Source organism: Hylaeus anthracinus, unplaced genomic scaffold, assembly GCF_026225885.1.
Source record: "Hylaeus anthracinus isolate JK02 unplaced genomic scaffold, UHH_iyHylAnth1.0_haploid 15400, whole genome shotgun sequence".
Classification (NCBI taxonomy): domain Eukaryota; kingdom Metazoa; phylum Arthropoda; class Insecta; order Hymenoptera; family Colletidae; genus Hylaeus; species Hylaeus anthracinus.
The window spans coordinates 1-27,745 of NW_026534622.1; the positions used below are offsets into that span (position 1 = coordinate 1).

Below are 27,745 nucleotides of genomic sequence, written 5' to 3' on the forward strand. Positions count from 1 at the left end.
ATTCGCGCACGTACACACATATACATATATATATATATATATATATATAGTTACGTTCACAAGAGAACATACCTGCCACTCTTCGCTTCTCTCATTTCCACAAAACAAAAAACAGTAATTTCTCGTCATAATTGATTTCATCGCGACTCTCGTACGCATCATCATTTTAACGAAAAGAAAGACGTGTCAGAAAGAGCTTAAGCAAAATTGTCCTTTCTAAAACAGAAGGGTTGGCGACCGCGGTCTAAGACGACTCGTGAATTTGCTTTTTTCTCGCAAAAGCTAGAGGGTACTGTTTTTTATATTCTATATATATTCTGTTCTGTCTCGTAAAAAAACAGTACCCTCTAGCTTCTGCGAGAAAAAAGCAAATTCACGAGTCGTCTTAGACCGGGGTCGCCAACCCTTCTGTTTTAGAAAGGACAATTTTGCTTAAGCTCTTTCTGACACGTCTTTCTTTTCGTTAAAATGATGATGCGTACGAGAGTCGCGATGAAATCAATTATGACGAGAAATTACTGTTTTTTGTTTTGTGGAAATGAGAGAAGCGAAGAATGGCAGGTATATTCTCTTGTGAACGTAACTACCCCTATTTGGTAGTGTTTCAGTCGTCATAAATTCAATATAGTCGTAACGATACACCAGGAATTTATTCGCAAGAAATTATGATTACCTGTCACGTTCCACTTTCACTATTTCGGAAAACAGAAAAATAAATTCTTACCGTAATTGATTTCATTACGACCGGCACAAAGGTGGAACTTCATCGAGTACTTCTTTCATACCTGGTGCAATCGGCGACCCCCTTTCAAACGATTCGAAATGCTGTCCGTACGTTTATAGAGCCGAACATGCGTAAAACGGCTCGGGTCTGAGCCGATAGTCGACATCGTGATGTATCGATAAAATCTGAAAGACGACACGCGGAGTAGGTGAGAACCTGCGAAAGTACGAACGATTGCCTTCCTATTCGTACATCGATGAGCTCATCGACTTGGAGCTCGTTGCTCCGACAAGTTTCGAAATTTTCGATTGGCAGGAATGATGAAACGATTGTATTGTCGATACCGTGTCGAGCGTCGAAGTTAGCATTCGTCGTATCCGAATTTTAGCACGATCAGAATTTTCGCGGCGTGATACTTGACACGGTCAAACCGCTGCGGCATGGAAATCGTGATCTCTCTTGAATTTTTGCTCTAAATCGTGTTTTTAATGTGAATGTTGCAGCGAATTTTGCGTCGAAGACTCCTTCTGCCCTTGGCCTGTGATTTCCGCGAGACCCATTCCGTTCCGAATTTTGAGAGAGCGTGCACGGATATATAACACCTTTTGTTGGCTCGTGTCTATACTCAATACGCTTCGAATACCGAAGCATCTGTCACCGTGGATCGTCGCGAGGCATTCGGTACGTCTTATACACACATATTTACAATGTTTTCTCAACAAGAAAATAATACAAGGCAGTGTCGGCAATATAGGCAGTGATTCATAGAGTAAATGACACTTCGCAGAGCCGATCTCTCAAACCGTCGCGATCTCAGGTTTAGTTTGACGTTAGAATATTGAAGGAACTGCAAGAAACTCTGATATGGAGGTTCGACCTCGTCGTTTGATATGAATGGTTCCGCGATGGACGAGAATTGATCTTGTCATTTCCTCCGAGAATAAACGTACGATAAAGATGCGGTAGAGTCACCAATGATTCACCATTAAACTTGTTTCCGTTACTTTAACCGAGGCCAACCAAAGACCCTTCGATAATCTTTAAATATTCGTTCGATTCTCTGAGGACAGGAAGGAAACGATTTTCCATAAATAAAATGTCGCATCTACGAGTCAGCCACGAACGTCATGTGCATGTATACGAGCGATATTTTTATCGTACTCGGTAAATTGTCAACGCCTCGTTCGGAATAGGAAACCAAAATGGCGATTGCATTCTGAAATTTGAATGCTCGAACGATCGATGTTAAAAAAATTGTTACGCTTTCTTTTCAGTCGTCATATGGACCGTACTTTCATTTTTCTTGTGTATCCTACCGTCATCAGGGTTGCCATCTACTCTATCGTTATGTGTTACTGAGATAGCATCGTAGACTCTCGTCAATATATGAATTAGGAAATTTTATATAAATATTAATCTGAAACTTTATCTGATGAAAATAAAATTTCTAACATATATTTATATATGATCGTATATTTAAAATGTTGTCATGCAGTTTAAGCAAATTACTGATAACAGAAATGGAGTCTCTGTAGAATTTATTCAAGCAGAAGTACTTTTATTCGTATATTGCGAACAAAATTTCTCTGCTTCCTTTTGCAGCAGCAATGGATGAAGTTGGGAGGTGTTACGAGAAATACGCACGAAAGAAAACTTATGCTTTGTCCTTACTCTTTTATTTACGTTTGACGCGTCCCAGTTTTTCCTGTTCGATAGATGACAACCCTAAGTGTGACTTCGCTCCAGAAATGCGTCCAAGGCAGCGTTTCCCAAACTTTTCAGCCACGTCACACTTTTCATTTTACAATATGTTTCACGGAGTACGTTTCCATTCTTTCGTGGCTATTTGGAATGACAAAAATGATGGAACGTAGAATCAATAAATATCAACTTGCGAATATCGATTAATAAAAAGTTCAACAATTTCGACGGTTTTCTTCTGATGAATATGTTTTTTAACTTTGAAGTGACATGCAATTCCACAAAACAATTTATATTTAACATAGGTGTACGTTTATATTCCTGGCAAAATTCGTAAAGAATGCTATTGGTTGATAAGAAGACATACAACAAGGTGAATTGAATTATTTAATAAAATGTCGATAACATTTGATTTGAAAATCAAGCTAGCCCATAGTGGGTAATTTAAATATAATTTTACATGGATCGTTTATACGTGATCAGTATTTGGGAAACGCTGGTCCAAAGTTGGAAACAGAGCCCAACGGTCTTTCCCTATTGTGCGTCGTATTTCGTCGATGTAGACAAAGAAGGAACAACGAAGAAAAAATTTGTATACATATAGAAAAGGGATGGAAAGTTTCGTAAAGACGTACACTCGCCAGTCGTTTCGATTGTCATCGAGACGTCGCAGTTCGAAACGATTCGAAAGCGTACGCGTGGTAGACAGTCGAGTATAGACACGTTTTCGCTAATCGTTCCTCTATTCGAATATAATTAATCACATTCGAAAAAATTCATCGAACAAGTTTCAATTCTATCGAGCGGCGCGGACGAAGTTCTGTCGGCGTATTCTCCTCCCCGCGCTTTCTTTCGTTACGTCACCGCCACCCGCACCCTACTACCCCCTACCCTGCCCCATTCTTTTCTTCTAGAATCACACTCGCGCGTTGTCGAGTTAATCTCGATGTGAAAGAAACTACGAAACCCTCCCGATGTCCTCGACAGAATCCCGCGATCGATCACGAAGACTTCGTTACTGTTTGGCTTCCTGGCGAGAAAGACACGAAGATCGCGAAACACTTTTGACAATGATGAATAATGAATAAGAAGGGGGGAATTCAGTTTCGAACTTGCGTTTCGGTCGTCTTCTACTGTGCCAGTGCTTCCCAAATTTTTGTTTGCGTCACGACACGTTTCGAGTCTTGCAAGACTCTAATCGTTTCAAAACAATCGGAGGTGGATATTAAAAACTATTGTTAGAGAGGAGATTAACGTTTGTGCACTCTTTTCCAAATAGTGAGGAATTTGCAGTGATTTAAAATTCTAAAACAAATATTTGTAATTAAAATAAATTGTATTCTTTAAAGAGTAGCTTTCAAGAAGAGTGAAATTTTTTAATGAAATTCGTGGGACTGTTTCTTTAACATAACTCTTGAATTTTCAGGAGAATTTATAGTTTTTAAAGTAATCTTTCATTTATGTTAATTTGGCAGTTTTAATACGTTAATTAGTGTACGAAAGTGGGTATAATACGTCTTCGACACCTGTGGTCGAGCCAAATATTTGTTAGATTTAGCGAAGATTACCTAGAAATATTTAGTAATATGCGAACAGTGGAATTTTGTGAAATTCTGAAAGCGTTCCAAGATACTAATAGTTCGCAATTTTGCTTCCCTCTTGAAATTATAATTAATTAATTATATATCACTAAATACTTTCACAGTAACCTCTAGGAGTCGTTGTACGTTATACATTTGCTTGCATAAACCAATTGGAGCATTAAAGTTCATAAAATTCAATGATTGTTTTATAATTCGTTCCACTGTTAGCAGAAAATGGCATAAAAGTGCTCTCTGCAATATTTTCAAACGATGAAGACTTTAGCGAACAAATTCCTTTAATTCATTTATTATAAATTTTCTCACGACAGTTGGGAGGCACTGCGTTATGGGACCGTTTCGTACGCTCTCCTTTTCAATGCTATTGTTACACGAATATATGTACAATGATTTCGCGTGATTTACAGAGATTATTAAAACGATCGATTCAAACGATGAGAATACAAAAGACGCTATCGTACGAGTTTCGTGGAAGATCGTAGTTTTTTTTTTTTAATATTATAATTCCTATAAAAAATTCTTGCCGCGTTCATTCCACCGGAGAAGGGGAAATGTATTCACGAGCTTCGTGTCGTTCATCCCTTTCCCCCCGCGTCAATTTCAAAGAAAGATTCAACGAGAAGCCCCGCGAGTAATTAATCCCCTAATTGCTAACGGCCGGATCACACTGTCTCGACGCGCGAAACGCGTTTCTCTTCACCTTTGTTGGGCCCGCCATTCGTACACAGAGAAAAAACGGTATCATCGGGACGCCAGGCGTCGTCGTCGTGAGTTTGTCGATTCGATCGCGTCCGCCAGCCGATAATTCCTATCCGACGCTTCATCGTCGAGGATTTCGTCCCCAAGCTCGAGACACTCGGGCGTCGAAGATGAATGTTTTCAGCGCGCGGTCATCGGCTGTTTGTCGCTGGAGATCGACCGAATTACAAAATCGTCTCTAGGAAATGAACGACAAGTGAAATTCTGTTGTTCGGAGCGATCGACTGGCGTTTCAACCCTCTCGACGTACCGCAGAGAAACGAGAAAAGAAAAGAAATGCTAATTGCTGGCCAAAAGGAACCCTAACCCAGTCGAACCCCACCGTCGTCGATCTGACTTTTCTCTCGCGGTTTGTCGCGTTTCTCTTTTTTTTTTTTTTTCGGTCATCTTCGCGAAGTCACTTTACGAAGAAGCCGTCTCGCGTCCTCTTCGTCCCGTTCCTCGTCGCTGGAGCGTTCCTCGAGGCGTGTTCCCGGGTCTCGTAGCAGGTGATAATCGATCATCTTGCGACACCATCCACCTCTCGTTCCTGATTATCGTTCCGGCGCGAAATAAGACGGGTTCTTCGAATAAAGGACCATGAGTATCAGAAGGGCGAGGACGAACAGACGGCTGCCGTGACTCGAATACAGCGTCACGACGCCCGCCAACCACCATAGCGTCGGACAGCCACCCGGTGCCGAGCTGATCCCCCTCTGAATAGCAGCGGGATGTTCGCCTGCAGCAGACAATTTATTCGATTTCATTCCACTCATTTATCTCCCGGAATGGTCTCGATATTAAAGCGCCGTACAATTTTATTTTTAACAATTTTCAGGCAATTTTCGTGATTTTATTTTGTAGTCACAGTAATTGGCATAAAAATTTTAAATTTCGTATGTTTGGTTGTATATGTATACAGGGTATCCCAGAATTAGTGTAAGAACCGGAAATGGAGGGGGGGGGCGGGGTAGCTGGAACGATTCTGAAGCACAAATTCCTATAGGTAAATTTAATTTGGTGTCATTGTTTCCAACTCTTCAATACGGAATCACTTTCCTTTTAATTGTGTCACACATTGTTAAACACTCTGTGTAATGTATTTCTTTCGTGGCTGGGCCCGCATCTGAATTGAAAACAACGAGTCTTTTGAATTGTAAATTAATTCTACAGTAAATTAGTTCTCGCGTTTGTAATTACGACTGACACTGCACAAAGACATCTTTGAAACAAAGGAGTCTCTGTTACGAGCCAAATTGCGGTGTTTATAAAATAATTCTAACATCTTTGAAAGCGCAACAATTACCGGGCAAATATCGCGACGACATTTAACTATCCGTTTCTATTTGATGCAGGGGGGGTCTCTATTGCGTTTGTGCTTTGCGATTCGCCATGAATTTAAGTCGATGAACATTCAGTATTCAAATTCTTGGAAATGTACCTTTCAAGGGAAGACAAAAGAATAGAAATATTGGCTACGGTGAAGTTTAATATTTGCACGAATTTTGAAATATTCTCAATCATGTAATGCACTTAACAATTTTCTTTATTGGATGGTTCTGTATTTCCACGGATGGATTTACGAGCGCACGCGAATCGAGAACCAGAGTCAATTGCTGATATCCTTATTCTAGTAAAATATTATCTTTGGCGCAATACCGTATCCAAATACATTGATATTTTTCAGAGTAACTTCGTACTCACTATGAATGGTACACTCACAAGATGAGGTCACGACCCAGATAAGCTCCTTTTGAATGGAATTGATCTTAAAATGAGGCCGATGAGTGTGCGTAAAGTCTAGAGTATTAGCTGCTAATGTCCTATTAACGAAGAAAGTAGTTTTAAACGTCCTCATAAATAAAGGAGAATTCTTTCTTTCTTTGTTTTCGCATACCTTATATCACTTTTATACAGTCGTGTGCAATATTCTTATTTATTCACAGTCACGTACAATTAATGTTGCTGTAAGATTTGTTTCCTTAGTTCGATCAATGTTTAAATTGTTCCTTTCGAAGAATATTTTGACCGAAGGTTGCTCACTGATGCCAAAATGTCGAAGCAGTACCAGGGATTTTATGCTGCAAAAGGGATTCAATTTCGTTGCACGATTTTGCAAAGTTCTACGTAATATTCCAACGTTACGAAACGTTGAATTTGGAAACAGAAAATACTGTGTATCTACAATTCTTCGTAATATTTAAGATTTTATAGATTAAATAACGATATAAATAAATAAAAATACTACAAAGAATTGTACATGCGCTGTATTTTGAGCTCGGAAATTCAACGTTTCATCTCGTTGAAGCATTAAATAGAGCGTTGTACAATCACGCAAGGAAATTGCAATCCCTTTTGCGGCATTAAAACTCTGGCCATCTGAAAACCAGTGAACTTTCATGTGAAAGCTAAAAGGACTTAAAAATGTCCAGAGCCATTTGTGATAAATACGTCTGGCCAGTGGCGACCAGGGTATTGTAGAACTGGTTCATCCGAATCGTGCTCGTGTGGGTCGCGGACCTCCGTTCGGGAGTTAAAAATGAATCTTCGGCTCGAATTCACTTAAAAGAACGTTTCTCCCGTTTCGCGACACCGCTATGGTACTGCATATTTCTTCGCTGAAAGAGATTTATGTTAATGGAATGCGAAAACGCTTACCATTCAACACGTGAAGCTGCACGCTCGCGCTGTCCAAACTGCTCGGGCTGCAAGTGTAATTACCCGAATCCTCCGGCCTCGCGTTGCGGATCTCGAGACTGCTGATCGTGTCGTTATTGATCCTCTCCGTCTGGATGTCGATTTTGCCCAACTGATTGTCCAGGACGCGGTCGCCCTCGTGGTACCAGAAGACGTAGAACGGTCCCTCGAGGGACTGTTTGATCATGCACCGTATGGCCACTGTACTTCCGGTCTTCACGTACATGTCGCGATCGCCTATGATCTCGATCTTTGGCACTGAAAAAATCGATAAATAATATCTGTCTTCCGTACCACGGCTCGAGCTAGTGCTGGGCAAAAATTGATCCACGATCTACTGATTCTACGATTAATCGGTAATCGTGATTAATAATCGGTTGATAAACAGATAGGATTAACTTTGAAAGATTGCACATCGTGATCAACCATATTTTGATATGGGCATATTATTGCGTGTGTTGCGTATGTTTTTCATATTTTAGATAAAATAACACACATCGTGTGTTATGCACAGGGATATTCATAGTTCATAGCTCATACAAACTAAAAACATAGTTCATGATTATCGATTAACCCGACATTATGAAAGTAATAACAAAGCAATAACACAGGCCAACTTATTTTTTCCGAACGCGTGCACTGCGTTCAACCAATAACCAGCGAACATCGACGGAAACGATGTCATAAATTGCATCGAAAGGAAGAGTAATACGCGAGCATTTTTACGCTCGAGTAATTATACATCGCGCTGGCGGAACTTCGTCTGGGAAGTGCAGTGGAAGCTCGAAAAATAAAAGCTCGATGATTGCACGAGAACCTCGTTCGTTTAATTGTGTCGTGGGAGGGAAGAGGTATCATCGGCCTCTGGGAAGAATGCCTCTGAGGTGTACGTTCGATTCAAATGATACGGTACCATCGTGGTACATCTGTGGAGGTAAAAACCAATAAGAGGAACTTCATTTGCACAGTACGTCTCCCGTGTCTGTGGTCACTACTATCGTTGGCCTCTGAGAAGAATGCGTTTGAAGGGTACGCTAGACTTAAATGATACTGTTCGTGATATCGTAGTGCGCGTGCGAGTTAACCAAAGCAATCAGAAGGAATTTCGCCTACTCGGTAACTTTATCTGCAGTTGCTACTATTATTGGAAAGAATGCTTCTGAAGGAGATAATCGGTTCGAATTGATACTGTCCATAATACCGTAGTGCATCAGCGGAGGTAATCAAATTAATGAGAAAGAGCTTGCACATCCTCGCTGTCTGTATCGACGACTTCGATTGGTCTCTGGAGGGAATGGTTCTGAGGGCTTTATTCCGTTCGAGTGATTCTGTTTTCGAAGCATAATCATTTGAACCGAATGCAACCAGAAGTCACTTCTTTTATACACGGTAATATTCGATACACGGTTAATTAATATTCGATCGTTTACAAATTTCAATGTTAAATATTTCCAACCTCTTTTTCTATTTCTTACATTAAAAAATCTCGTTACATCGAGGGATCAAATGGGAAATCTTCAGCACATATTTAATTATGCATTCAATATTTCATTTTTTCTATCTTACAGTCTATTTATTTTCGTAATTTGCGTGCATGTTTTTTTGCATAATACAGAGCAATCTAAACCTATTATTAAATCTATTATTAAATGCTCGAGGCAAACAATAGTATAATTAACAATCATTTGAACCAAATGAACTTCCCATCGAAAATCCTCTCAGACCCCAACGATGGCTCACGGGTAGTAAATTCTGCGTAAATGGAGCCCACTTCTACCGGTTTGACTACCTCCGTTATTGCGGGAATATTTAGCCTCGTTACGCTAGAATTATCGAGATTCCACTGTGCTTCGCCGATCGATGACAGAGCACTTCTATAGCGTTATAAAAATAACGTGAACAAAGAAGTCGCGTTGTTGGCCTGCGTGGTGTAAAGAGTGTCAGCGCGATCTCACCGACGATGGTCAGCTTGATGATGTGACTCTTCTTCGGATCGGTCGAGATTTGGCACTCGTACTCGCCTTCGTCGCGTTCCTGGACGTACTTCACCTGGAGCGTCCAGCTGTCCACAGCGCCCACGAAAATCGCCTGGAACCTTTCGTCCGGGATAAACATGGTTCTATCTACGGAGAGGATATGCGAGTCCCTTCTTCTGACCCACGCCACCTTTCACGTTTCGGGAACAAACAAGACAAACGTCAGTCGTATTATCGGCAATTATCGGCAATTATCGTATCGGAAAGCTCGTTATATTAAGTTCGTTAGTAAAAAGTCAAAAGTGACAACTGCTCCTTGGTAATGAAGCGATGACTGAATTTTTTTACTGAATTTCTAAAAAGGAATATTTATTACACTTGTTTTTTGTTAGTCTTGGCATATCGGTAAATGCCTCAAGTTTCAAATTCGATACCGGTCTTTTAAATCGAATTGTACATTTGCAATTGGTTCGTTTTTAATATTTGGCTGTATGTATGTTCTTTTAAACGAATGTTAAAAAAATAAACTTCAGCCATCAAAATTGTTCAAATGATAATTTACATTGATATTTTGGTAAATTTACTTTGGAAAATCAGGCTTCTAAGGGTTCGATGTGTTTCTAAACCAGAAATGGGTCAATCGATACCTTGTCGAAAACAAACAGTACGCGCTAAGTTCCAAGTCTGGCTAGACAGGGGACCCTGTGAATGCTCTAATATAATCTAGAAATATGTATGCATGCAATATGATAAATCTTGTTAAATCTTGAATTTTGGATTTGATAAAAATTGATCGACGTTGTCCATATTCTATTTACTCATACTATAGCTGGATGCTGGAAAGATACTTGTCAGGTTGAGGCGAACGTGAACAATGTCGAGTAATTTTTGCTTTACTCGAAGGTCTTCAAAGGCTGACTGAAATGTCTGACCCAATACGGTTCGCAATTCCTTACAGAGATCAACTATTCGGCTTTGTACGAAATTACATTTCCCTTAAGGGTTAACGTCGGCTTCATGCTGGCAAAAAATCGATATTTCTCTCGCCGTATTATTTTGTCTTAAAACTTGACGTGAAAATTCTGTTCTAAAATATCAAAGAGAATCTCGAAATGGCGACGTGGATACATTTTTCGCGAAGCGTATTCAAGCGCTCCGAACAGCTTTCCTTAAACTTTAAACGAGTTTCGAAGGTTTCTCTAAATCGACGTTCTTTCAAACAACATTTCTTTATGAAAATTGGAAGTCGAGTTCAAAGTATGTAGTCTTAACGGATAAGCAGGTTAATTTTGAACGTGGGCCAGGTCCATTTTATGTTACTGCCCGATACCCTATGATTTCCATTTGAAGTCTAAAAATATTCGCGAGTAACAGTAGACTTATTTTATATTTTTTAAAGTCTTATTTCACGTAAATTTAATATTCAATAATAGTAATTATAGATATTCTGCATTCCCTACAAAAATTCCCAATTATTCCTACTTTGTACGATTTGAAAGTCTTCGATTAGTTTCTAACAAACCCTCCTGTCTCTCCATGAATCGAAACGATGCACCAGCTTGTATCTGCAACGCAAACGTTTCTTTCGACGTGCAACGGAATTCTTCCAGGAAACCGCAGCGGCGCGCGATCGCTGGAAATAAAAATAGAATCGAAAGAAAGGGGAACACCCGTGTCCGCGGTCGTATATTTTTCTCATCAGTTTCACCGAGAAAAGTCAATACGCGGCTTTTTTCTCGACCGGGAACCACGGACGGGGAGTATTAATCTCTTCTGCCATACGTCCAGTTCCATTGTTATATTTTTCGCGGAAGCGTGGCTGTTTCTTCGAGGGAAAGAAAGGCGAAATAAAGCGATAGAGACGTTTCCAGCGATGGGGCGAAATTCAGCTGCGTCTGGGCGGATTCTGGTGTGCGCCGTCCGATGAATACAGACAGGAACTGGAAGTCGAAAAAGCTGGGAAAAAGCTCGTGCCCGAGGGGGAAAAAGAAGGGACGAGCGAGAGGCCCCGTTCGACTTTCCGATCTCGGTCGATCAATCTTCTCTCCCTTGTCTACCGTTAATTTATCGTCCGTCGATCGGCTCCGCGAGCGTTCTTTCGTCGCTGCATGGGTCCGCAAGAAAGCATATTAGGAGTACATTCAATTTATTTGCGCGATAGGTATCGCGAACGCCACGGTCGGGTCGATTCATGCGCGACGGGAGGTGTTTCTACGTTGTAACGACGACTTATGGTCGAGTGGAAGTTGTAATCAACAAAGTAGAGTAAGTGCTTCTTTGCCTCGGGGGGTGGTCGCGTAATACGGGCAACACGGGAAACGCAGACTGGTAATTTCAGTCGAAAGAAAAATTTGTCTGTGCAACTCCGCTGACATCGGTACTAACGAACGCAATTTCAACGACGACTTCCCGGCTGCAATTATTATCGAAGAAACTCGAAGCTAAATGGTATCGGGTTTACTTAGCGCGGGCTTTATAAATAATACCCGACGAAATGAACCCGATATCGTTGAGTTTAGGGTTTCTCCTGTGTACAAAACCTTGAAATCGTGCGCCATTAGTCGCCTTAAGCTTATGACAATGAGTAATTACCGCTATGATGCTGTTCGTGCGTAATGAGGTACAGGGATGAGGATCGGTGATTACAACTGCTTGTTTTGCTCTACAAATGAAAGCTGTTTTGGATATGAAGGTAGTATAACTACGCTCCTAGACTAAACGATGGTAGACGTCGAGTAGTTATCGATTTAAATTATTTAGTCATAGTTTCTGTACTTAATTTCTCTGGAAAACACTTGTGTACCAAGTTTCATTCAAATTCAGTCATCTTTTCACATTTTGTGCCGATATATCAGATCCGCCATTTTGAATTTGTAAATTTTTAGTTTGGATTTGGAATCAGCGACCTCAAAAATACTCTTATACCAAGTTTCATCTAAATCGAATCGTTTTTCGTATTTTGGTCCGCAATATTGGATCCGCCATTTTGAATTTGTAAATATTGAGCTCAGATTTGAAATCAGCGACCCCAAAAACCCTTGCATACCAAATTTAATTCAAATCGATGGTCAAATGAATATAAATGTTTCTTTTTCGACGAACTTTGAGGGATTTTTCCAACCAGGAAATACTACAATGTTTACTATTATGTGACGGAATTTAGAGGGGTGGGGCGTCCAGCAAATACTACAATGTTTACTAGTATTTCTCGGAATTGCATCGGCCTTGCAAGGACGCTGTATATAGGTCAGTGGGTCTATCAGTCATTCATAATCGTCTATAAAATAGGAAATTTTGAGATGTTATAGCTCAGCGTGGAATCGTCCGATTCGATTCTAACAAAATCCAAATTGAAGAGCGAAATTTCCGCTATCTGACAAATACTTAAACAATTGTTTTTTTTTTTATTAGAACACCTGCTACATTCGTACAAAATGTGATGTGTAATAAAATACAATTAATTTCGTTCTTATTCAGCGACTTTCCTCGACTCGAATTTGAATTCAAATTAAATATCAATTCAAAAATGAATTCCGACAGATCCAGTTTCGTCACCGCTTTTGTGACTACCTTTACACCTACCAACAGGAAGTTTAACGAATGAAAACGTTTGAAGTGTGCTATCGCCAAGGTTCATGCAAATTGTGCTGCTATTTACATTTCCTTCTACAACTTCGTGGAAACAAGTTTTGTTTGAATGTCTTTCAGCGCGTTTAATTCTAGAGAAGCGTTGCATATACAACATGTTAAAAATGTGCATATTGTTATGGTTCTCTTGAGAAATGCAGCAAGCATATGTTATCATTTTTCCCAGAACTGTGGATAATAGAATTTATCACAGGACACGTAATATTTTCGACAAGCATATGTCGACGAATTAAACGTTTCCGAGATGTTCAATATTTAGTTCGCAAACCACTGTCTTCACGTTTGATTTTACGTGGACGTAGAGTGCTGGCATCTCGAGAATGTCGCATTTTCTATCAAAGGTTCTCACAAAGACCTACGTAAAGACTCGTAAAGGGACCCGATAAAAGCCTCAGGGGTCTTTGTACACTTCAACTCTATCTTTTATCAAATCAGAGTCTACGTTCCAAGGACGCAGGATTATAATTTCATGCGGGAATGCTGGGTGTTTTAAAGTCTTTGAAGAAACCTCATCAACACATTTTCCTAATTGTACTGATGAAAGGATCATCAAATGTTGTCACTCAATCAAATGTTTAGTCAATCAATCAATAGTCAATCAATCAAACATTTTTTACGATTGATACATTTTAGTAAATACACATCATAGGATAAATGTACGTTAAAATCTTTTTAACCCCTTCAGACCATGATATGTTATTTCTCATCCACTTAGTATGCATTCATTGGAAAAGAATTCTTTCCTTAAAAAAAAAAAAAAAAAAAACAAATCTAAAAGGGTTAGCCTATAATTATTACAAGATCATTTCGATTTTTGCAACAGGGAACCAGAATTGTTCCCCCGCCCCTCCTCCTTTCTTTTTCCCCTACCTATCTCAGCCAAGGTGCAATAAAGACCTCCAACAAAAATAAGACAAATAATTTGTCGCGTGTCGCGGTTGTCGAACGTAATTTGTACAACACGAAAAGGAAGCAGTCCGGGCGGCGTACACACGTTTACCCGTCGATGTAACACGCAGCTAAAGTTTGATCAGTTCAAGAACACCCCCTGCGATGTAATGTATTCGCACGTTTCCCGGAACGGAACACGGAAATGCAAAGAGAGAGCCCGCGGAGCGCGGCGCCCCGTGTTCCGCGAAATTGTCCGCAAAGAACAATCGCTTTCAATCGTGTTTCCGAGTGCGCCGGGCGAACAATGGCCGTTGACAGAAAGTCAGCGGTAAAAGTACGTTTAATTCCGCGCGCGATAAGTATCGGGGGTGCGAAGGGGTAGCGCGGGTGCGACGGGGGTTCGCGACCCTTAAGTACGCAACCGGACGATTATACAAGGGGTCGCGTGTCGCCAGACACTTAGTCCTGGCTCTCTTTCGACGTATGTACAACTTTCGTTGTTGTATACACAGAGGGGGCAGGTTAAAAGTTCGCTAACGAGCGATACGGAGCTGCGTACGAAAACTTTTACCGGCACCGTGCAACGTCCTCGGGTCGTTTTTCGAGTGGCGTCCTTAAACTGCGCCAATACGAGACCCGAACTCGCCAACCGTAGAGGATGGACTCGAAAGTTCCTGGGGAAGGACCGTCTCTCTATTCCTCTTTTTTACTACTCGTAAAGTTTACTGTGGACCTACAGCGATCGAATTATTGTGATCATTAGTAAACTATTAACTGTTGGAGGTTTGAGGGGGAATGAGATTGGAACCTTTTTTTATTATAGAAAGCATTGTTATTAAGCAATTTCGTCACATATTTTTACCTCATTCATCGTACTTTATTTTGACTTTTATTTTTTTTTATTTCGTAATTTTGGTTGATTACCATTTCGAACGATGAATGCGTTATAAACGAACCTCAGCAAGTATGGTTTTATGTATCTTTAACAAAAATATTTCGACTCTTTTGTGTAGACTCACCAAGCTGTACTGCAAAATGTGTTTTGAGAAAGTATTACGAACATACACGACTCTTGACTTATTAATCAAATCTTCCTTATGAAACCGTCTTAATTATGTACTACGATGCGTTATAAACATGAAAATCTTAAGTTAGGCTATGTATGCAGTCCTCTTAGTCAGAGATCAACGTAAACTCGTTATCTTTTGGGTTAGATGATAGTTCTCCTCATCCTAGTTTCGCGAAACGTAAAAATCCTACATTGTAGGCGAGGTGACTGTTCTTATTTTACTTCTGCGAAATTAGAGCAGGAAGAACTGTCATCCAACGTAAAAGATAGGGTTTTTACGTTGCACGAAAGTAGGGTAAGGAGACCTATCACCTAACTTGAGAGATGGGGTCTTTACGTTAGCCTTTAAGCAAGACAACTAATCCAATATAAGTTAAGCCTTCTATGTTTACGCTTCGTTATAATCCACAATTTATGCGGTTTCGTAAGAAAGATTGAATAATTAAGTCAAGAATTTCGTTATACATGGTAATTTTTATATTACTTTTCAGAATTCATTCTATATTATTATTCTCTCACTCGAAATTAAATTTTACTACACTTCCTACGTTTCATGTTATATTTTATTGTAATTATGATTATGGGATCGACGAACCAAATAGGAAACGAATAATAGGGTCGAAACGTTGATGTTAAATATAAATTAATTTATTTCGCTCGTTGGGCCTTAGACAGTCCGTCCAACAAAAATGTGACGGGCATAATTAAACGACTACTCGTTGCAACGATATAAATTGATTACAAAACTTAAGCTTATCACTCAGACTATTTCTAGCAGGCTTCGTAAAACCAGCCAACTCCAATTAGACTTATTCTATCTCACGAAACGCCAACGACTCGCGATAATCAACACTAATGCAGTAATGACTCGCGGCAATCAACGGCCATATCTACCTAAAGCTACATTACCTGAACATTTTCATTTCGACCAACACTATCTGCAGAAGACCGGAAACCAGAAATGCTTCAGATAACATAACGACTACCTTTACCAATACCCCCATGGCAACTCGAAAAGCCAATAATCAACTTCGAATTAGCAAACGTACATAAACCAAGAAGGAACAATTCAACCATTTCAGATTCGAGGAAATTGTCCACAAACAAAGAGGGCATAAGCACAATTTCACAGTGGCTCTATAAACAATGAGCAAGGTCGATGTACGGTCATGGCAAACAATCTAGAATTGATCTGCAAACTTCCCAAGGGATCATCAATATTTACATATGAAGCCTACGCGGTATTAGATGACCTACAATTGGTATTTTAGTCCTGTTATCAAGAGTAGTTATCGCTAATGCGAGTCATTAAGTAATGGAAAAGCTGATAGATTTCAGATAAACTGCAGAAGAAAATATTAATTATCAAGGGGACCAGAAAGTAATGTCGTTTCTTTTACATTAAATTCAAACACATAAGCTTACAATATGGTTTAGTTTTAAGCAATTATGTAACCGTCCCCGATCGATAAAAATCAATTGGTACACGATGAGGTGATAAATAGTAATCAACGACATTACTTTCTGGTCCCACTGATACTATTCTGCAGAATAAATGAAGGATGAATTGAGGAGGCACTAAAAACATCCCGTGTTAATTAACTACTTATTATTAAGATAGAATTGCTAGTCATTTATTTAACAATAGAAAGATTGCTAGACTTTAAGAAAATTGCAAAAGAAAACATCGAAAGATTCGTTTTCTTAACAACTAGTGAAAATTAGTTCTGTTTTCCATGAAAGATTTTTCAAGCATGGACAAAAACGGTCCAAGACATTCAATCCAAACTAACAATACTACGAGCAAAAAGAAACGCCCAATCCGACTTTGTCTGAATCCCACCCCACCCGGGAGTCGTTGGCAATGACAGAGCAGATGAAGCAGCGAAAAAGTCACCGCCTCTGAGGAAGCTTGTCTAGAAATGCTTCTTATCCGTAGCGAGGCAAAAATTCTAATTAAATGGAAAACTAAAGAAAAGTGGAATTCCGTCAAATTCCCTTCAGTCTCGTTAGATTGAAAATTATAATTACAATATCAAAGATAAGAAATGGATACACAAACCAAAGAAATGCTTACTTTTAACTAAATTCTTACTCGCACCTAAACAAACATGTTTTAAAGAAGACATACATTTATTTGAATTTGAATTCTTGTTTCGTTGATGTGACTTTATGGATGAAATAATTGATGAATTCGACTAGGTTTAAATTAAGAATTTTCGTGATGTTGAAGTTTTATATACGCCAAATTGTTGCAATTATATTGATTGAAATTCTCAGTTCTTATGAAAATTGATCGTATCATGATTTTTTGAGGGAAATATTTTTAGTGTTTAAAATTGGCTCAAAGCCAAGAGTCGGGCCACGATGAATAGAGCTTTTATTGACACAAATATAAGTTCTCATCAATCAAACAAAGGATTGTTTTTGCAACAAGTCACTCATTAATCTTCGAATCAATTTCGCGTTGCTACACGAACGAATAACATTGAGTGTTCCGCTCGAATAAAATTCCTGTCAGAGGAAGGAATTAAAGCGACCGAGATTCACCGAGCGCTTAGCTCAGTATCTCGAGATGCAGCTCCGTCATATTCCACGGTTTCTGAATGGGCGAAACTTTTCAAACAAGGCGAAGAGTCGTTAGAAGATGATCCCCGCAGCGGCAGACCAAACGAAGCCGCCGACCAAGAAATGGGTAAAGAAAGTTGAGGATCTCATTGAGGAAAATCTCGAAGAAACAATTGGCTGACATTCTTAGCGTCTTAGCGGCAAGTGTTCTCACAATACTACACGAAAGATTAACCACGAACAAGGTTAGTTCTCGATGGGTTCCAAAAATGCTTACGCGAGAAAACAAACTTTGGAACGAATAGCCGCCGGGGAGGAGAAGTTTCTCGATTTGTGTAAGACCGACTTGGATGGTACTTCTTGGCGCGCTGTGACCGCTGATGAGACCTGAATCCACCATTACGACCCAGAGACGAAACAACTAAGTGTGCGGTTGCTGCACCCGTGGAACTCGAGCACTGTTCGAATTCGTGGATCGATCGAGGCTCGACAAAATGATGCTCTACGGTTTTTATGACGATAACGATAAGAAGAAGAAGAAGAAGAAGAATGTGAATTTGTATCGCTACCATTTTGCGTAAAATTATGTTTTCAGAAATATGGCTCAATAGCACGTAGATTATTTAATATATTATTAAAAAATGGTTGACGTTTCGGTTGACATTGTCCTAGGGCTCGCAATAAATTATTTATCCATCTATTTAACTCGAACAGATTAGTCTTTTATAGATTCTCTACCACAGTTCATTCCAAATATAAAAATCTATTTCTTAGAACACTAATAACACACAATAATCAACGTTAATACGCCCCCACACAGCGTTAATGTTCCCAGGGGACATTGTCCTGTAGTCTGCAATAAATTACTTATCTATCTATCCATCTATTTCTCGGTGATCGTAAAATTCGCGGTGCTCGTATAATCCCGTTCTAACGGCCGCGAATCCGAACAGATTAGACTTTTATAGTTGGCGTAAATTTTCCGACTGAGAGATACCGTTTGCCCGTGTACCGGGTTATCGTCTATCAGCTATTTCGATTATTGTAATAGCGCGAATCGGAGGTTTCCACGGGCGCGAAATATCGACGGGACACGGAGGCGCGGTTATAGCGGAACTTTTCGATGGCGGATCAGCGAGTTCATGGAAACTCGACGAGTCGACGGGCGGCCGCGATAGTAATCGACGTCGGGTCAACAGAAAACTGGGTATTCGCGTGCAAATAAATCTGCTTTATCTGGACGCGGGCGACGGCGGTATCCGAGCGTGCTTTTTGCAAGGAACGGGGACGAGATAACGGACGCTCGAAGTTCGCGAATGTTTCATAATCGATCAGGAAATTAAGGAATCCGTAATTTGTCCGCGGGGGCACGTGCTTCCACGGGGCCGTGTGGTATCTTCATCTGTTCCGTCGCGCGGAGAGTTTCGGCCGAGATGTGCCCTTGCAGGGGACGGATCTGCTACGAAACTAATAAAGCTTTAATGTTAAGGGGACTCCAAGAGTTCCCTGTTTACTGAATTTTCAATCACAATTCAGAATTTAAGGGGATACTCTTTTCTCTTTAATCAGTTTCGAGGTTACGATTTTGTTTGCTGTCGACTTTCGAAATGTGATACACACAGAATTGGGAAAAAATGAAAATAAAAATTATTTTCAATTAAAGAAATTTTTTTTTTTTGGGGGGGGGGGGAGAAAGAGAAAACAATTAAAAGTGCCGAATTTGGACGAATTTAAGTTTTTTCCGAAAAGTTAAAAAAATGTTATGGAAGACGCATCAAATATTTTGTTTTGAATTTTTTTCATAAAGTTCATTCAAGAACGCACGTTTCGAACAAAAAAACGTCTACTGAGAACATTGGTGTGTTAGAGTTCTGAGAAGAATTGATTTAGTAACTATTGACGAATGTAGCGCGACATACACTCACTGACATGGACATTGGCTCCTGTCCAAAGAAAGGTTGCCGACCTCTGGTTTACGCCAACTGGTTTTTATTTTAAGGTTGCCTGAATTTTATCTTCGAGGAAACGCTCAATAGCTCCTGCGCCCATTACAGTACGTCATCGTTTCGACATACGGCGCTAGTTTCAATTTAAGCGTTCAATTTTAAATGATTAAACTAACAAGTGTAAGATAACAAAGTCTATCAATATTAAAAGTCACTTTTAAAACATTAACCCTTTCGCGTAAATAAAGCACCTAGAAATACACAGCCAAGTCAATCGATTCTTCACCCAAGTATAAATTAGCATAGGATAATCGAAGCATTTTCGAATCCGTGTTTGTGCGAACTCTTTTCTACGCTTTTCACTCCGTACAAGTTTCCACGTATGTCAGGAACTTCCAAAGAATTATAAATAACAGAGATTTACGAGAACTTTCGAAATTTTCTTTGAAAGCGTATCACTTACTCTTAAAGTTAGAGCGTCTTCAGGGAAAATTGGTGGACTTACCGATTTATTACCAAGCTGCCGCACTTTGCACGGCAAGTAGGCATGCCTTCCCAACTGGGCCGTGATGTTCTTGGGGTTGCTTGCGTCGAAGTACGGCCCTGTGTAAATCCCGTCGAACCTCTTCACCAACGAATGAGATCTTGTGCTCACCCCTGAAAGATTGGATCAATTTTTAGCCAACACGGTTTGCACTGATTTGAATTTCTAGAACCACGGTTCTCTCAAATGTAAATGAAAACGAAACTTTATTTATCTCTACGATAATGTAGATGATGTAGATATACGATAATGTATATCGTCAGATAATGTAGAAAGTGTAACCAATTAAAAGATATCTCGAACGAAGGCACTGGTTAACAATGGACCTCATCTGTTCTGTGCCGCGGTCTTCACATTATTATTCGATTAAATTCAAAATTATCGTTCGATGAAAATGCCCTTCGTTTCATGTTGTAGCTTACGAGAGATATCATAATGCCGATCGTCAAATGTTGCAGTAAAAATTGAAATCAACTAAGAGACATCTCGATTAATATGTCTGACTAATAATACGACTCGTTTGCTTCCCTTCATTAGCTCCGAATTATTAATTGATGAAATTCAAAATTATCGATGTAGAGAAATATTCCCCGTCCCAAGGTATGCTTTACGAGGAGCATAATATCGTCAATTATTAAATATCAGAGAAATGAATATTAAAATTTTGTGATTAAAGATTCTTCGATTAAATATCAAGGCATCAATATCAAATAAACGACGTTTCAACCAACACGTCTGAGAATTGAAATTAATGAAAGTCTCTTTTTGCTCTCTTTTCTTATTTTTTGATTTCGGATTGATAAAACATCAAATTATCGTCCACTAGAAACGTTCTTCGTTCTGTGACACACCTTATGAATTATTAATCGTCGAATCTCGTTGAAAAATTAGAAACTGCTTGAAAAACACCTCGGAACGACATACCTGACTACTAATGCACTCTGTTTGCTATCTAACATTATCTACAAATTACACATTCGATTAAATTTAAAATTGCTGCTGCATAGAAGCATTCATCGCTCTATGACACGCTATGCGGTGGACATAGTAGTATTCAACGTTGAATGTCGTTGTGTAAATTGCAACCAATTAAAAAACCCCTTGAACGTCGGGTGTGGTTAACAACGCATCTCATTAGCCCCCCATTATCCGAGACCTACAAATTATTATTCGATTACATTCAAAATTGTTGCTTGGCAGAGATATTCCTCACTGACATGGTGTGTATGATACTATCGATAGTCATATATCGTAGTAAAAATAGAAAGAAGATAAAAGACACCTCGAGCAACGAATTGGTTATAATGATGCGTCTCAGTTGATTTTTTTATTATATTATCCATGGTCAGTATTATATTATACAGGATGCATGGTTATCAAAATTGAAACAAATTAAAAACTACCTGAAAACAAACATTTGTCCTGACGTATAAATAATCAATCGATGGAATTTGAAATTATCACTGAACAGAATTATCCTTTTCTTTCTAAAAGCTGGAACAAATTAAAAAATACCCGAATAAAATATCTCTCACGACGAACGAGTAGACAATCGAGTAAACTCGAAATGATTGCACGAAGAATAATTCTCCCCAGCACCGGAGGCTACGCAGTGCCTGTAATATCGTTAAATTATTCGTCGATCGAAATCATAACCACAGCCAGGTAGAAATGTTCTTATTCCACGATATACCAGAGACCCTACAATGTCGCACCACGAAATTCCCGGAAAGGTTACGACACAAAACTTCGCGACGTTCTCGTGCGGCACGTAGCGTTTACCGCGGCTCCGCGAATCGCCGCGAAAGTTCAACCCTTAACCCGAACGCCGGCTGCGTCTTAGAAGAATACATTAACATGATTCTCCCGGACCGCGCGAGCTTGTTATCCCCGACGGGAATTTACATTGTACGGATCCTGGGTAGCGTTGCCATGATGGAATAATAAAAGGATCGTCGGAATATAGTGTATTTCGTATTCGTGAGGTCCATACGCGCTGCCTCCCTCTCTATCCGGCCTTTCACCCCTTGCCTTTCACGAATAAATCCTATCAGAGCTTCTGCCAAGCCATCGTGCCTCGGGGAAATGGATACTAATCCCGGGGATCCCGATTCGGAGGGATCCGAAGTCGGATCAGCATTCGGCCCGAAAAGCAACCGTGGGCTTCGTTCCAACGACCTTGAGGGCCCACATCCGGTCTACCGTACGAACGATGAAGGAAGCACGTATTTGTTCGCGCATCGTATCCCTCATACGTGATATCGATATCATATGCTTCCCGGTACGAATTCATTTCCCTTTTCCGTATTTCTTTTCTCCATTCCCCCCCTTTTCCATTTCCTTTTTCCCTTTTCCACCTTTCACGTTTCGATCCACGAGCTAGGAAAGTATTGTAAACAAGGACAATTTCGAGAGAATTGCTTTTCAGGAGTAATACCTCCCGAAATCCTTTCAACATTTTTTAAGATGTATTTTTTTACTGTAGGAATGTACCAATTGGGATTGATATCATTGTACGGTACAAATACTCTTGGATTTACGGTAACGCTGCGAGGAATATAAGTTGATCGTCAAATACCAAATTGAATTTGAAGTCTAATAAATGTTTAATGCATTTCAGTCCTCCGTCATGATTTATGAATTATTAAATTCAAAATTCTCGTTAGATAGAAATTTTCTTCATTCAACGAAATCAGTTATCGCGGGTAAATATTATCGATCGTCAAATATCATTGTAAAAATTGAAATTAATTAAATTACTCCATTTGCCCTCAACTATGATCTATGAATTAATGATCGTTTAAATTCGGAATCGTCTCTCGCTAGAGATTTTATCAAGGATATTTGATCAGGAAACAATATTTTTGATCGGACAAATATCATCGTAAAAACTGAAAGTAATCAAAGGACCTCTCGATCGACGCGTCCAATTATTAATAAATTTCATTTGCCCTCTGGCACGATCCACGAATTATTAATCGATTAAATTTAAATTTGTAGCTCGTTCGAAATCTTCTTCATGAAATCACATGAAGGGATTGTTGCTATCGATCGTTAAATATTGTTATCAAAGTTAAAGCTAACAAAAAGGCGCTCCCATCTGACTAATAATGCATTTGTTGTTCTTCATTATCACCGAATCGTTAATTGATTAAATCAAATTCATTGTTGGCTGGAACATTCTTCTCTGATCGATACGCTTTATGAGCGATACGGTATTGTCGATCGTTCAATATTATTAAAATTGTAGCTAATTAAAAAGACATTTCGAGTGATTCATCGCAACAGTGCTCCCTTTTCTTCCTTCCATAGTCTACGAATTATTAAGGTTCATCGCTCCTTAACATGATTTACGAGAAATTGCTCTTTGACACGGTTTGCGAGGAATATACCTAATAATGTCTATCGTGAAATATCGCTATAAAAATTACAGGCAATTAACTGATACTATACACGATGTGTCTGATTAATACAGCGCCATCTGTGGTTTTTTCCAATTTCTCCGAGTTAGCCGTTGATTCGATTAAAATTATTACCTGCCGGAAGTGTTCCTCGACACATAAAATGCTTTACGAGGAATATAATATTACCAAACATGAAATATCGTCGTATAAATCGAAACCAATTAAAATACGCCTCGAACATCACGTTTAACTAATTACACGCCCCATTTACTGTCTTCCATTACCCATTAATTAATAATTGCTTAAAATCGAAATTATCGCTAGATAAAAATATCCTTCAGTCCGTGGCATGTGATGCGAGGGATATTATTAAGTCCATCGTTAAATATCGCTGAGAAAATTTCTGTCTATACAGATTCAATCCTATTTTTGTATTTTAAATAAAAATACACACGATTATAATTAATAGTGACAATTCTAAAGCTCCTTTCGGAAAAACCTTTATACTAAGAAAGAAGTCTTTGAAGACTGAAGAAGTCATCACCAAAAAAGATTGGAGGCAAATATTCTCGCACCCTGTAGTTATTTTTCTCGTTATTTTCGTTATTCCACCGGTAACGTGGTCCCAGAATATCAACTTGTCTCCGGATATTACCAGCGTCGAAATATGAAACGCTGGAAAACGCGTTTATCGCGAAACGTTTGCGGAACCGGAAACGCGTCGAGCGGTATCGTGCGGGGAACGCAAAAATTCGCGCCCCCGTTGTCTGCGGGAATCGAGAGGCGTCTCGATTTATCGCAGGCACTTCGAGTTCGTAAGTTTATACGAGACGTCGGGAATAAGCGAAGAGCGGTGAAGGAGAAGAGCTCGATAAAACAGCCCCTCCTGGAAACTTTTTACACTTCGGAGCTATCGTTGGCAACTCGTCGTTCGCGTTATTTAACTTCGTTCGCCTCCGAACGACTTCCAATCTACTTCCGAAACCGCGATGCGTGAAATATAGAATTCTATCAGTGGAATCAAGGACGGAAACCACCTTGGACGCGTGAAAATCATAGCTATCTGAATTAAACAATTCTCTTTTCGAAAACAATTGACTCAGTGGAGGATCTACTTGCTGGTGTACGAAGATAGAACTTTTCAGTTTTAAAACAGCTACCGTTGCTTTTCTGCAGTTTTATCGCATTTCCAAAACAATAATTGCAATCGTACATGTCGTAAATAATGATTGCAGTTGTGCGTGTCACAAGTAATGATTGCAGACGTGCATGTCACAAATAATGATTATAGTTGAACATGTCACGAATAATGATTACAGATTCACATGATCTGCCACGTTTACGATAATAACTCGTCTTGATACGTGCCCGTTATTGGAACTCGTGGAGACATCAACGAATTGATTTTTCTTTTTAAAACTACCAATGGTCGTCTTAAACAGCTCGAGTTGCATGAGAAGATCAATTTTTATGTTCCTGGAAGACTCGATTCGAGGAATGCATACATCATTATTTAGGTCGACTTTATATAGATTTAAACTAGATCGTCTAGATACCATAACTTGGCTACATAGGGTGTCCTAGTATTCGTTCTTTTCTTTTCTGTTATGTTTTTAACATAAATACAATTTTATACAAATTGTACTTACGTAACGAAAATGTAAAAATGTTGAGAAGGGAACATCACCCAGGGAAACCAAGTTCCTTTTATGAACAGAACAATATTCGACGTTCATCCTAAAATTAGTGGGGAATTTATTATCCTGTAATCTTTAAACTCGATCGCTAAATACTTCCGTGCTTTGTCATGCTCGCGTTGGTCGTAAACAGGTTGCAAAACGTCGAGTCGGAAAATGACTTTAAATATTTATGCTTTTGCTCAACTTTACTAGAGGACAGGTGGCTTTTAATCACGACGCTAGTCGAGGTGCGGGCGTCCCGTTTTACAACCTGGAAGGCCAGAGTCGCGATCCTCCGAGGGGCACTTTTATCTTTTCGCATAATTTTTGCCCGATTTAATTCCGCGTGTTGCCTCTAATCAGATTTCATAACTTTCAATTTAATATTGCATAGGAAAAAAAAGTCGTAACCTGAAAGTGATACTTTCGGAACTTAAGTTGAAACACTTTCCTAGGCATTTTACCAGCGTGTCGTGCTGCTGAAAATATTGGATCACCGTTCGATCTGCCACATAAAATAATTCAGTGAAAATGTTATCCGTACGTATTAATTGGGCATTACTTGAGTTTAATTTGGCGTGGAAGTTATAATTGTATTTGGATTCAAACAGTCAGTGGCTGTGAATCGTTAACAACCTCATTATACGAATCACTAGTTATCGCTTTTCGGTAAACATGATTACTATTGTTTGGCAATTTTGCGATGGCCTTAGTAGAGGTACATTATATAGTTTTCAGGGGATTCATTGAATAATCTTTTTAGAGAGGAAAATTAACTACCGTGTGCTTTTCGATCTACATAGAATAGCTTCCAACATTTTTGTATTTCTCGAAATACGAAAGCAAAATTTATCTTGCATTACACTTAATTAATGTATCTTTAGTATGAAACAGTACATTTGTTATTTAAACAAGGATATATACGTACGAACAAAATTTACTGAACGATAAACTGTTCACTGCATATAATTAGTCGGTATAATTAATTAATATCCTATAATCAGCTCTGCTTAAATAAAAATTTGTGGTTTCAGAGTTATCAACTTTATCTTTATTAGATAAAGAGAGAAACAATACATCCAACTTGTCTCTACAAAATTTAATTCTCTAATAATTGAATAATGAGTTATCCAATAAATTTCTGCCGGGCTGAGCATTATATTCCAGACGCAGCAATCACTATATTATTATTAGCATTACTTTCTGCTATTTCTTTTAGTTAAGCATAACAACAGCTAAGTGGAGCCTCACTCGTACACACAGTTTCCGCGTCTCTTTCGTTGATAAGTTCACCGTTCCCGTTATTTTTTTGCTCCTAATTTTGCTTGCCTCGTTTCGCCTAGACGTAATAAAGACGCTGCTAATTAATTAATTAACTGATAATACCACGCAGCTATCCAACCATGGGGGAGTAACACGGCAACCGTTTCTTCGGACGTTTATTTTGCTCCCAGGGAAATAATGCCAGTCATTACTGCAGCGCAAACAAAAAAGTTCCTCTGCGGCCATGGATGACGTCACTGCAGCGAACGTGTTAAGGGAGTATAAGGAGAACGCATTAGCGGTATTGCTGTATTATTCAACATATTTTAAGCGACGAAATGAAAGGGCGCTGAAAGAAAGTGATATCTCGTCGTGCTGTGGCCGCCCCGAGTAGAATAGGAATGTATTGTGACAGCCAACGCAGCGGACGAGGAGGTTCATTACCCGACTGAAAATTGTCTACTGTAATGGACTGGATACTCGGTTTATATTGTTCCTGAAATCTAGAATAAATCCGATATTAATTCGACGTTTACATTTGTTTTGCTTTGTTTAGATCCTCGTCCGGAATTCTGTTCAGTTTAAAATTAAATAAGTTTAATAGATACAAAATTAATTTCTGATCCTGACGTATACGGGTCAAATTGATAATCAACTTTTCTACAGTCTGTTAAAAATGATTGAAAACCATCGACACGTTCGTTATTTTCGCGACCTCATATTTCCACCTAAAAACCGAAAATCCTATAAAATCCTAAAAATTGAAAATCGTCCACGTTTAATTCGTCGCACGGCAATTAAATTCCCATTCGCGGTTCCCGGATCGCAAATACAAATGGGTGGAAAAAAACGGGTCGCCGATGGTTCCGACGCAGGAAGGGACCAGCTAATTGTAAAACGGTACTTAATTAATGCTGTGTATGGAATCATCGAAAATTCTGCAACGTTCGATCAATAACGGCACCGTGCGGTCGCACCCCGCAAAAATCGAACGTCCGCATTGGCAAATAATATCCGGCCGAATAAATCCACGCCCTTTCAAATAATGCTGGTATTCATAACATTTAGAGTGGCACGGATTATTGCGTTATTGGCATCGGCCTGGCTGGTACGGACACTTAAACGTCGTCCGTGCGCAGTAAACGGGCGAGTGTGTGTGTATATTCCACGCGTGAGTTATCATCGGGGCGATATCTGTAATTGTTTCGTGTAATTTTACCCCGGCATTTACACGGCGCCATTTCCAACGGGACGAACACTTAGCTGCCGAGCGTGGAACACTCTCTGACGGAAGCT

General features: G+C 39.4%; 1 protein-coding gene across 1 annotated transcript; it reads right to left on the reverse strand.

Annotated features, from left to right (window-relative positions):
- Positions 1 to 4,835: 4,835 nt before the first annotated feature.
- Positions 4,836 to 20,220, reverse strand: LOC128892719 (zwei Ig domain protein zig-8-like; the record flags this gene model as incomplete). The annotated part of the gene is made up of 4 exons (XM_054153266.1): positions 4,836 to 5,503; positions 7,423 to 7,719; positions 9,417 to 9,627; positions 20,065 to 20,220. Coding segments are annotated over 4 exons (849 nt in total), but the record flags the coding sequence as incomplete, so codon positions are not given.
- Between the last annotated feature and the right edge of the window lie 7,525 nt (positions 20,221 to 27,745).